This window comes from Mobula birostris, chromosome 3 (assembly GCF_030028105.1).
Source record: "Mobula birostris isolate sMobBir1 chromosome 3, sMobBir1.hap1, whole genome shotgun sequence".
In the NCBI taxonomy this organism is placed as follows: Eukaryota; Metazoa; Chordata; class Chondrichthyes; order Myliobatiformes; family Myliobatidae; genus Mobula; species Mobula birostris.
In genome coordinates this window covers 65,816,268-65,829,924 of record NC_092372.1, presented here as the reverse complement: position 1 = coordinate 65,829,924, position 13,657 = coordinate 65,816,268, and the positions used below count along the sequence as shown (strand labels likewise).

Below are 13,657 nucleotides of genomic sequence, written 5' to 3'. Positions count from 1 at the left end.
ATATCAGTGAATGATAAGTTGTAGCTGATTGAAACACACTTACAACCTAAGCATGCGTAGACCTACAGACACACAACTCACTCAAACACACACACACACACACACACACACACACACACACACACATACACAAAACACAGACCTACAAGCACACTATCCACATGCACGCACCCCAAACCCCAGCACTCACCATTTCATACACATGCATTCACTTACTCACATGGTCTGTGAAGCTGAAATTTAGATGACAAAATTCTTAAAAGTTAATGCTAAGGGTCAACATATTAATCAGTGTGCAATATTTCAAGGGAATGGGGCACAAGGTGAGATGGGATTATCACACCATCTAAGCAGTATCAGCTGGTTTTAAGTTAAAGCAAAACCACATATGCACCACCAGAAAAAATAATGTTTGCTGGCTTTATTCAAAGGAATCAATTGTCCCTAAGTTTTAGCCAATGGTTATCCATAAACAGCTAACAATAGATGCTCTTTAATTTTATAACTACCGAACCATTATGCATGCAGACAACCTGCTATATTTTCCACATAGTATTAAACTGCTTCATTGGCTGCTGGGCACTTGAGACTTGTAGAGATTATTACAGACACATATAAAGGCAAGTTCAATTTAATCCTCAAATGTGCAATTCACTTCAATTGTATGTCCTTCTGTCTAAAGATTCTAACTGAAACATTTAAATACTGATGATTAAAAACAAAGGTTTATGTAGGACTTTTTACTAACTCAAAACATTCCAAAATATTTTGTAGGCAATAGAGCAGCCTTTCAAGTGTTGGCAAGTGGGGAATATGGAAGCCAATTTGTACAGAATAAACTGTCAGCATGTCTAGCAAGGTGGTAATAATTGCACTGAACATCAAGTGAAGTTGGTTAAACTCTCCCACTGGAGGAGATCATTTCCTGGCAATTTGATTGTGCAAGTGTTACTTGCCATTATCAGCCCATGTGCATTTTTTTCCTGGAGATATGGACTACTTCATTTGCTGAGGAGTTTTGAATATAGAGTTGAACATGATGTGAACATCAGCAATTGTTCCACCTTCTGACTGTATTATAGAAAATGGAACAAAACCCAAATTTGGCATCTACAAGTAGGTTATTGGTGAATACTTGTTGCTTAATAACTGCTTCCTGATTATTGAGAGTTCATTGATTCGACAGTCATTAGCCAGGTAGCCAGCTTTGTGCATCCAGGAAGTACCTGTGCAATGTTTCACATTGCTGTTTATGTACTTGTACTGTAAATTTGCTCGAACAGCTTGACTAGAAGTGAACTTAGTTTGGGGTCACAGGTCTTCAGTTCGAGATCTTTTTTTTCTCCAGTCCTGCTGAAGGGTCTCGGCTTGAAACATCGACCGTACTCTTTTGCAAAGGTGCTGAATTGAATTGACTTTATTTCTTACATCCTTCACATACATGAGGAGTAAAAATCTTTATGTTAAGTCTCCATTTAAATGTGCAATGTGAAATTATAGTCATTTATAATAATTTATAATAAATAGAGCAGACAGTGTAATATAGAGTACACTCAAATCAACATGCGTTCATCAGTCTGATGGACTGGTGGAAGAAGCTGTCCCGGAGCCTGTTGGTCCTGGCTTTCACGCTGCGGTACCGCTTTCCAGATGGCAGCAGTTGGAATAGATTGTGGTCGGGATGACTTGAGTCCCCAGTGAGCCTACAGGCTCTCTTTACACACCTGTCCTTTAAATGCCCTGAGTCGTGGAAAGTTCACAACTACAGATATGCTGGGCTGTCCACACCAGTCTCTGCAGAGTGCTGTGATTAAGGGAGGTACAGTTTCCATACCAGGTAATGATGCAGCCAGCCAGGATGCTGCCTGGCCTGGTGACTTCCTCCAGTATTTCGTGTGCATTACTTGGATTTCCAGCATCCGCAGATTTTCTCCTGTTTGTGATTGGATTGCCTGACCACAAGTATGGATGCCTTGCAAAATTCCTCCTGATACTTTCTAGGAATACAGCTTCTCAAGGAAAATAATCTGCGGTTCAACCAGATTTCCACAGTATATTGTATGCTCCAGTTACTATGTTTCAGGAAAAAATGGTTATGGACATTTGGGGTTTTTGCATACTTTTGGACTAGGCTTAGATAGTACTATTACATTGAAGAAGTTAGGGAGTGGCACCTGAAATTTGTCTGTGCATATTGTTTGTTTGAGGGCCGATTACAACAAGGCTGGGTAAACTTTCCAGCAGAGATATTTGCCAGCCTTTCTCAGAATATGATTATAATATTTTCATCTGGGCAAGCATAGTTGGGTCCACAATTCTGCAGGTGCTAGAAATCTAAAGTAATACACACAAAGTGCTGGAGAAACTTCAGGCCAGACAGCTTCTATGGAGGGAAATGAATAGGTGATGCTTCTGCTGGAGACCTGAAGAAGGGTCTCGGCCCAAAATGGTCATTTCCTTCCAGACTTGCCACTGGACCTGTTGTGTTTCTTCAGCGTTTTGAGGTGAGGCAGTTGGCTCCTGCATTTTGTTTGAAAATCAGTGCTAACTGACTGATATAGTTTAAATTCGATGAATAATAATTTTAAAATAAAGTCAGATTATGAATTCAGATAATTTTAGTATTATAACTCACTTTTTTCTTCATGCATGGAATTTGCACACCATTAAGAAGGACAGCATTTGTTATACATTCCCAAATGTTCTTTGAAGGAGGGAGTGTCTTTTTGATTTACTACAGACTCGTGGCGAAGGTGCTCACCACACCTCAGGGAGTGCCATAATTATAATCCAATCATTATAGGCTTCCAAGTTTAAGATGGAGTGTGACTTAAAAGAAAACAATTAGCTGGTGATGTTTTTTCTTTTTTGGTGATGAAATCTTTAGGTCAGAAGGAGCTGTTGAAGAAACCTGTGGATAGTAAATATGGTAACAAGAGAGTATTGATGGTGGAGCAAGCAAAAGTGATGGATGGGATATCATTCAAGTAACTTTTTCAGTCTGTAGTGACATCATAGTCAAAGTCAAGCTTGGTGTCCTGGACCTGTATGCACAGATACAATGAAAGACTAAATTGAAGTAGCATCACAGGCATATAGCAACAACTATGCAATATTCATAAGGAAAACATAAATTATACAAATTATACAACACTAAAAATTAGAATAAACAAAAAACAGTCTACTGCAGTGCAAAGTAACCTAAGTCACCATTGTGTTGCTATACTGAGGTAGTGATGAGGGTTGTGTGGGTTGGTTGAAGCAGAGTAGCTTCTTTTTAAACCTGGTGCCTGGCTTCTGTACCTCCTCCTGCCTGGCCTAGGACACAGTCCAGCATAATTCCAGAAGAGGCCCGCCGGAAATGGGATGCCAGCCTTCAACTACCACAGATGTCTTCCTTACGGTTTGGTATTATTGTAGTCAGCGGAGAATTTTTCACATGGTTCATATTTAATTCAATGCTGATGTTTTTGTTATTTACTTTTAGAGTTCTCATGTAGATGCAAGTCTTATCTCAGTTTCGTTTATATATAGATTAAGCTCAACAATCAAAATGTCTAGATATCACTCCTTGGCTGAAAGTGCTAAATAGACAACACTGTACACACTGCACTCTGACTCCAATGAATGTTACAGAAATGATTTCAAAAGTGGAGCCCAACATTCTGCCTCCGCCAGGGATGAATTTCCACATCCTTCTTCGCTCTTGTTACTTCTATCTAATTAAAAAGCTGGTTTAAAAACCTGATAAATTTATTATGTCCATGAGATTACTTGTATGTACTATATCTTATCTAAAATGATCTGTTGACTGAAGAACCATATTGACCACGTGTACAGTTTCATTCACTTGTTCAATTTTCATCAGATATAGCCACTATCATACTGTCTGTAAATCAATAAAAGGCCCAAATAAACCATAGTACTGAGTCAGCAGGAAACAATTCTGAAGGATTTAACACAGATGCAAGCTAAACATTGAAGCAAATCAAACACTATATGTTAGGGTCAGTGATGATCAAATTCTACAAAACTCAACAGTCACTCAGCTGAGTTATACTGTGGTTGTCTTTTATGGACAGTATCATGAACAGTTTAGTTATCTGTTGGTTTTATTTTAGACTACTTACTGCCAATGACACATAGCTTCAGTACTTGTGAAATCCCATCTTGTTGCAAGAGCATATCATCCAATTCTACATGCCCATCCCATCAGGTTATCACTGAAAAGATTTTTGTTTATATTCTTCGATATCTTTACAAATCAATATTTTCCACCTTCATCTTAATGGCTTCTCCTAATCCAGCATTAATTGCCATGTAGCAGAAAGAAGTTAAAATTTCTTCTGTAAGACAAGCTAATCATTCCCAAATTCACTTCTTAATGACTTAGCTGATTCTAACACTTTGTTCTTGGCTTTTGATTTTTTTTTCAGATTTGGGAATATATAATGAGATAGCTTGGGATCACCATAATTTCTGACTCTGAATTTATGTGCTACTGGTAAGCAGTTTTTGTCTTACACATGTTCATCACAGGTATGTACATAACAGTAAACATTCTTACATACCATTAATATAATGAGACTATAATGCGTGCAGAGTAACAAAAACAGCATAGCAGCATCAGAGAATACCTGAATCAGCTGCTGAGCAACAACAAACAACGAAAGGCTTTCAGTCTCCATCTATAATGTCATGTTTTGATTAAAAGGTTACAGTGCATTGTATTTGAATTTTACTTCTTTTTGGTTTAATGTAAGATATAAAAAGAATCAGCATCGTAGAATTGTTCTGGTGTTAGTTTTTCATCAGCAACAATCTTGGCAAATTCCTCAGTGAATCTCTCAGCTGTTTCATGATCAGCAGACGCTTTAAAAATTTAATGCTGTGCCTTTTTCTTAAATTTCTACAAGCAGCCTGATGAATATTCACAATTATCTTCAATTTTCAGTTCATTATGATAGATCTTTGCTTATTTCATGATCAGCACACTGTTAAGCAGCATATGTTCACTCCCATGCAGATGAATTGATTCTTTCAATACATGAACAAGATCTTCACTTTTCGCTTTATGCAGTTTTTTTTATTTTTCATTAACTTTTGTTCATTACATATGTGAGAATACTTCTTAGAGCTGTCTATAATGCACAGAAACCTGCACATCATTTGGGAACCTTCACAGCACCATGCAAAATTTTCCATTTGTGACGTCATGTGATTACTCTAAATATTTTTGGATTTTGGAATTTTGGGTAAGGGGTACTCAACCTGTGTAATATTGCCTCCAAACTCTCAAAGCCACAGAAGTATCTCTCACTTTCAGCATTCCCTCCCTGTTATATTGTTAACAATTATGGTGAGTTATAACCCAGGTTTTCTCCTTGATTTCTCTCATTTTTCTGTTGCTTTCTTTAGCCTTGTATTACAGTGGCTCTTTCTTCAAATGAATGTATAATTCAAAGGCTAGCTAGTACATCAAATGTTGTGTTTATACATCTTCAAGAAATATATGCACCTTGTGGTATGAATCTGATGCAGTGTTGAATCAACCATGAAAACTAGGTGGATATTGTTCACCTTCAATAAAAGACAAACTTGTTACTTGCCTTGCACAGTAGCACTCATGAAGAACCTACAGTTGTACAAGGGTAGTGATTTTAGGATATTGCACCTCGGGATGGAATAAAGGAGTGATTGTAACGTGCAGGAGAAGAGCCTGGAGTTGTCTAAGTAAAGAGATAACAACGGTGGTTGTGTGAGCTGATCCCCACCATGAAAATAATGTTCAGCAATGGGAGAACAGAACCAGCTTCATCACAAGAACAATGCTCCCCACTATCAAGGACACCTTCAAGAGATGGTGCCCTGAGAAGGCAGCGTCCATCACGAAAGACCCTCACCATAGGAAACATATGCTTGTCTCATTACTACCATTGAGCAGGAGGTACAGGAGCCTTACGTCCCAAGCTCAATGATTCAGAAGCAGCTTCTCGCCCTTTTCCATCAGTTTTCTGCTTGTCTGTGAACCCATGAATGCTACTTCATTTTTCCTTTCTTTTGCACTATCTATTTACTTTGTAATTTATAGCAACTGTATATCTTCACTCTATACTTAGCTGCAAAACAGCAAATTTCATGCCAGATGAGGTAGTGAGAACAACCTGAATTCTGTTTCATGAGAAGTGTATGTCTGGAGTGTGGGTGTTAGCCGCGTGAAAGAGAGAAGTAACAACAGAGCTGCCTTCTTTGTCCACGGTATCATGTCGGTGGTCCCAGAATGTCTTTGGCATGAACTCCTAAGCCTGAAAGACAGTAAAGACTGGCTGACAGTCTGATAGTGAAAACGGGTAAGGATAAGGGTATTCCACAGATCAGGCGGCCACAAACATCACGGCAGACTCAAAAATTATTTTCAAACACGAGAAAATCTGCAGGTGCTGGAAATCCAAAGCAACACACAAAAAAAAATGCTGGAAGAGCTCAGCAAGGCAGGCGGAGTCTATGAAAGAGAGCATACAGTCGATGTTTCGGGCCGAGACTCTTCATCAAAACTGCATTTCCCATCTTTTTCCTAGTCCCATTGAAGGGTCTCTATCCAAAACGTTGACTGTACTCTTTCCCGTAGATGCTGCCTGGCATGATGAATCCCTCCAGCATTTTGTGTATGTTGCCTCAAAAAATATTTATACCTTAGTAGCAGTGATGCAGATCTGCTGCTCACAGTGATCAGGAGCTCACTGTTAAGACCACTGGTCTACCTCTGAGGACAGTGGCTGGTATGGATATGGAGTGCATATTGATGGATCACAGCACATGGGAGCATTTGATCAAGTGTGATGCTATTCCATCGTACGCCAAGGATGTGCAGCGAAACAGACTTACAGCTTATTGCTACAAAATTTTGTAGTACACGCGGGCCAAGACTACACATTAGAAGATTTTCCTTTGTTCCCTTATCTCCACTAGGATGCACAAAGGAAATTAGACAAGCCTGAATCCATATCATAGGGGTGTGAGATGGGCAGGAATGAAACAAACTTGCATTACTTACCAGTCGTATAGCAAATATAGCATCATATTTTCCACATTATACAGTAATTGTGGATAAATGCAAGAACTATTGCTGCCAAAGATTGGGACAATAGATCAGTTATGGTGTCACCACAAAGGATCGGGCAAAAAGATATTGAGGGGAGGTTGGGACGGGTGTTAGCGAACTATTAGAGGTTCATTCCAGTGGCTTAGTTCCTGCCAAGCCAGGAGGTCTCACAAGACTAGTATCAACATAAATAAATGCATTGTCCATGGGGCATGGACTCTCATCAGATTAAAACACAGAGGTGTTACCTACCTTTAAGTCACATGATGCAAATGCATCAGTTAGTTCTACCAAACAATAGCACATCAGAGGCACACAGGATCAGGAGGGAGAGTAACAAGCTTCGTAGGGCTCACACTAAGTCCACAATTTTCATTTCTGATTCTTGTTGTACAGAAATTGGAATACATATTGTACAAATATATTGTGTGTAGCCTGGGGAAAAATACACACTCAGGTCAACAAATACTTTTTCGGGTGTTAATTCCTTTATCTGTTTTAGATGTTTAAGTGCCAGAAGAGGGTCGCAAAACAAAACAAACGAATTTACAACCAGTTCTTGCCATTACAATCTCAGTTTAACTTTCGATTCACACCCTTGTGTATGGACAGGATTGCGTCTGCAGCATAAAAAATACCAGAACTAATACGGCACTAATACGGTAGTGGCAATCCTGAAGGAACACAATACAAACAACATTAGAATCCCACCCACCCTGCATCTTATACATAACAGTGAAAAATGTAAGCGAATACATCTCATCTAAGATGTACACACGTGTTGAACTTCCGAACAGAGACTAAACATTCACGTTACGCAGTTACATGCACAATCAGTCCTGATACAATAAAGTTAGATGGAAGGTACACTTTGGCACAACTTTTACAAGGTATTGCCTGGTAGTTAAATTACCGGAAGACTGACCTACTTGGATGGTGAGGAACTTTGCATCAGCCAGTCGATCCAGCGTCAATGCCTTTACTCGTGAAAATCTAAAGCATCCACATGCAAAACATGTCAAATTACCGATATTCTTGATTCACCAACAAGCATAAACGAATTCACATGGATGTCGTCAATTAATGCTCATCTTTCCTCACCATGCCCAGTCTCGGGGAGGAACTCAATTCCAACGCCCCACCAGCATCTTCAGCAGAAAACAAAATAGTCTCCCCACTATCCTGCACATGCGTAATGACATCACCGTCTCCCTTAAAGGCACAGACAACTATTCTAGCATTACCCGGATGGATGCCTAAGTATACTTTTAACGATACTGAATAAGATCCGACGGTCACCCGGTTACATGTGTAAGGTGATTTAATTTCTGGGCTACTATTTAATAACTAGAATAAATATTTTACTTAGAGATACAGTGTGGAATGGGCCCTTCCAGCCCTTCAAGCCACACCGACAAACAACCCTTGATTTACCCCTGATTTAACCCTAGCCTAATCACGGGACAATTTACAATTACCAATTAACCTACTAACTGGCACATCTTGGAACTGTGGGTGGAAATCGGAGGACCCAGAGAAAACTCATGCATTCCACAGGGAGGAGGTGACGTCAGTGTTGAACTTCAAACTCTGACATCGCAAGCTGTAATATAAATACAAATAACAGTACAAGAACAAATAATGGGCTAAAAGCAGGGAAACGAGATAAGAGTCAAAGAGGTCATATTATGGTTGGCTCTTGCAAAGGCACAACAAGCAGAAACAGCTCCTCCAGGCGTCAAGAATGCACAAAGAACCAATGAAAGGGCAAAAGCACATATTTTGCCTTGTACCCTTGTAACTTTTTCTGCTTTTTTCTTTTAATCTTCCCAAAAGTATCAAGTTCCATCACTGTTATCATAAAAATAACAGGAGTGAGTGATTCAGTCTCTCGGATCTTCTCCCATCATTCATTAAGGTAATCACCAATTCTTAACCCCTAAATCTACTTTCAGATTGTAATTAGAGATTTGAATATAACTTTTCCAGATATGTGTTAGTTTTCTGGAGAAAATTCTACATTGGACTTTGTTGATGCTTAATAAATTCTGTTGGAACCATGCAGAAATCATTATACAATGGGTAAGGGTAAGAAAGCAAACATTAATACTCCATAACCTTGGGGACTGCAAGTGGAGGTTTCAATATCAGATAAAATATTCCCAGTGACTCTGATTCAAAACTAAAACTGAATTCAAGAACAAGTGGGCAACCAAATCAAAGATACATTGTGCAGCTGTTAGTGTGAAATGCTGTGCAAGTTTAAGTGATAGATTCAAAAACTAAATGATTTTCTTTATTCTATTTCTCAACACTGGCAACGTTAACCTTAATTTCTGATTGTTTTGTAATCACTAAAACTAAAATTGATGGCTTTGCATCACTGGACTGTAAGATTAATTTTCTACGAACACAAAACTACCTTCTTGCTGTATCTTTGTAGCTCAAACCATACTGAGAATTTTAATGCACAAATTTCCAAAGATATTACTGAGTCTCCAGCATGTACTACTACCTACCAAAACAGCATCAAGAATTAGTCTTTATTTAATTTTTGTTTTCCATTGGCAGTCATCAGACCACTGCTGGGGAACAACATTTGCCATATAATGCACTTGATTTCAGACAGACAGCTAGCAACACAAATAACTGCTTTTCAATTCAACCAGCAGAATGGCAAGTAAATTCTTATCAATCAGTAAAACTTGCACACCACGGGGAGTCAGTGAATAGGACTTTCTTAAGTGCACTTAAGGAGCACTACATCCAATACTGCACAGCACTTCGAGAGGGTAGAGAGACTGCTATTCTATGATTACACACTGCAGAAACAATGTCAGAGCAGTATCAGTCATTGTTAAAAATATCTGGCTACCTATCCACTTCAATTCGTGTTCATCAGAAAACTGCAGCGAATGGCTGTCAACCTTTTATCTTTGAAACTGTTAAATAAGATTGCAGACTGAATATGGCACACTGTGCTTAATGTTTATTACTAAAAAGGAAACTTAAAGGAACATACAACCCTTTCTGTGAAAGGCAATTTCAGCCGAAGAGAGGAGTCCAATATTGTTTTGCTTATCCTATCAATGGGTTTGGAAGATTTTCCAGTTACTACACAGGTGATATCTCTCCATTGCTTTCAATGTATCTGCTGAAGGTGATTCATGATTCAGAAACATATAGGGCAGATGGGATCACTAATGCCCAGCAGATCCGCGAATTTTACCCTGGGATTGAGCTTGATCTTGAACTTAAACATATTTTTTTTCCTCAAGTGACAACACTGAAGGCAATGATGAATTACATCACCAATGTTGAGTTGTTGAGAGATAACTCTGATGATATGAAATGCAGTGCATGTTTTCTGTGGTCTTGTGGTGGACCTTTACAGTTGGTTATGCTGTTGTGCACTATGGGCAGTTTAACACTTAATGTGTGTTAAATGTAAGCCCACCCTTTCACATAGTTCAGCAACTAGTCAAGGATGACTTGGAGCTTGTCTTCCAAATGGGTACATTCACAAGTGTTAATTGCATGCAGCAGCTCAGCTGAGCTGGGATGACTTTGATTCTGGAGTGGAGGTGACCGATGTTGAATAGTTTCCTATTTGTTCTGTGGATTAGTTCTACTCTAGCAGGAAGCTTGCTGGAAAGCAAGGTGAAGTGGCAAAAATTGGGAAATGTCTTGGAGCAGTAATATTGATTTACTTGATATATAGTAAGTGTGCTTTGGTATTTTCAATCATCCATATATGCTTCGGCATATCAGTCGAACATTATTTTTCACTCTCCAACATGCCATGGTCAGATTCCCCTCCTTGCCTGTAGACTTTGTTTACTACCATGTTGGTAGCATCTACTTAATAGATGAGAAAAGATGAGGCTTTTGTGAAACTACAGCCTACATTTCCATCAAAGTCACATTTTTCTGTCCCTCGCCATTGCCATTATCTCAGTCAATATCTGACTTACCACCAATTGGATCAAAATATCCAGCTTTTTTCTTCCTTTCTCTCTCTCTCCCTCTCTCTAATGGCACATAATGTCTGCACTTTAAGGTCTAGCTCAACATTTAGGCTGAAATTCTTCAAGATTTATCCATATTCACAATTGTAGTTGCTGGGCTCCACAAAGTCATATACGCACAACGAAAAATGTAAAATTTCCTGCTTAATACATTCATTTCATTGAATTTTTTTATTCATTTGATATTTCAATTGTTTATAACTAAGTTAGTTTACCTTCTAGAAGACCCTGAGCTTTGGTGATATGATATCTGAAGCCAATTAATTTCACTTTTTAGCTAAAGCCTAGCAATTATTTCAAATACTCTACATCATGTAATTGCAGGGAATAATTGCCAGTAATAATTTTACTGCCAAGGCATCCTATAGCGGTGCAAAGGCTTTTTGATGCTTGTTATTCAATAACTACATTAAGTGTTCCAGTGTAATTTTAAAAAATCTATTGTATAATAAGGCAGCTTACACCGATGATCAATTTTACAAAAGGCTATAGTACATACAGTGATATTCACTTGAAGAATATGTAGGCACTCAGTTGCAATGGCATTCATGTAGCGCATCAGCGTCTACCCTTCTAAATCAAGTTACTTCATTTTTGATGATTCTTCTCATTTCTGCTCCTTATTTGAATTGAATTGAATTGAAATGAACTGAATGATCTTTATTGTCATTATACTTAGGTACTATGAAACTCTGTTTGGCTTCCTCTCAGGCAATTAAATAAAGCGGTAGATAAAAACAAGACAGTAATGGAAAAACAGTTTCTAAACTGATTTCAATCAGTCAAAGAATTTATTGTCATTAATTTCCCCACTATTTAACTCGATTGCAATTTAGTGCCTTTTCCCCGGCCCTCTCTTTCTACGATATAGGATCCAGATCCTTAGTGGTTAGTAATTGTATGAATAATGGGACCAAGATAATGACTTGACAATTTAATCACCCAGCTAACTTTCTTCAGAGTACAGATGATAATCAACTCAAAATGATACAGCTGCTTTCTTTCTGTTCACAAGAAGCTACCCTACCAAAATCCTCCAATGAAACATCATTGACATGAAACGTTATTTTTTTCTCTTTTACTCCAGATGCTGCCTGACCTGCTGTGTATTCTCAGTAGTTTTTGTTTTATTTAAGAGCTCTCTCATTGTTGCGCTTCCTCAGAAACTTGCACTAGAATTGTTGAGTTTTGGGAGGATAAGTTGGATGGCTCTCAGTAATTGACACGGACATTAAGTGATTGACCCATATCCATTGCTTCCGATGCAGGCAGTATTCTCACTCCACTGCCTCTCTTCATTTACAGATCACAGGGACAGCCCTGCTTTTCATTCCTTTAGCAGGCAATCAGAACCACTGAGAACAAAGCTATATCGCTTGACTCCACAAGGTATGCAAACATTGCACGTTACAGAACACAAGATCCTCAGACTAAGCATCATTCTAGCGGTAATGAGGCAGCCTACAGAGGAGGGTGGTGCCGGGATAACAACCTCTCTCTCAAAGTCCAAGAGCTGATTGTGGATTACAGGAGGAATGGAGACAGGTTTGGCCCAATCAAGGTCAATGGGTCTGCAGTTGAGAGGCTGAGTAGGTTCAGTTCCCTCAGTATACACATCACTGATGATCTCACCTGGACTGTACATACAGGCTTTGCGCCAAAAAAAAGCACAACAGCATCTCTCGCATCTCAAGTGACTTAAGAGGTTCAGCATAGGCCCCCAAATCCTCAAGACCTTCTACAGGGGCATCATTGAGAGCATCTTGACTGGCTGCATCACCGCCAGGTACAGGAACTGCACCAACATTGATCACTGGGCACTTTAGAGAGTGGTACGGATAGCACAGTGCATCTGATGTGAACTTCCCTCCACTGAGGATATTTATAGCAGCAGGTGCAGAAAGAGGGCCTGGAAGATCATCAGGGACACCAGTCACCCCAAACATAAACTGCTTCAGCTGCTTCCGTCTGGCAAACACTACCACAGCATTAAAACCAGGACCAACAGGCTACGCTTCAGCTTCTTTCTACAAGCCATTAGACTTTTAAATTCACAAGTCTGTATGTTGCAATGGAGTCATAATGCAAAGATTTTTACTCCCTCACATTGTGGAATGGATGTAAGATTTTAAATAAATTCTAATTTCTAAACGGATTAGTGATAGAAGAATTTCTAGATGATGAAAAACTAGTGTGTATCAATAATGGAGAAGGTACGAGATATAATATATCCCAAAACACAGAAACTGCAATAGACTTAACATTTGTAAGTAGAGAATTAGCAAGAGTCAGTACTTGGAACGTATTAAAACAAACTACGGTGGGAAGTGATCATTATCCCTTACTCACAAGGATTCAGATTAAAATAGAACAAAATATAGGATCTAGTATGTCAAAGTGGAAACTAAATAAGGCAGGGTGGGAGATATTTCAAAAAATAGGTGAAGTAAGATGCACAAAGATTTTAGATGAAAATATATCAGATATAGAAGAAGTGAATGATGAATCCGTCACAGCAATTACAAAT

The 13,657-nt window shown here is 38.8% G+C and overlaps 1 protein-coding gene across 3 annotated transcripts in view; it reads right to left on the bottom strand.

The window, feature by feature from the left end:
- Positions 1–13,657, bottom strand: part of LOC140195090 (BTB/POZ domain-containing protein KCTD8-like) — a 74,125-nt gene that overhangs the window by 27,033 nt on the left and 33,435 nt on the right. The window contains exon 2 of one of the 3 annotated variants that reach the window (XM_072252778.1): positions 471–3,044. The exons of the other annotated variants lie outside the window; for them this stretch is intronic. Within the exon in view, the coding sequence (XP_072108879.1) occupies positions 3,025–3,044 (20 nt within the window). The 3' untranslated portion in view covers positions 471–3,024. Of the gene's footprint in view, positions 1–470; positions 3,045–13,657 lie in introns of those variants that run through there. 3 annotated transcript variants of the gene reach the window in all.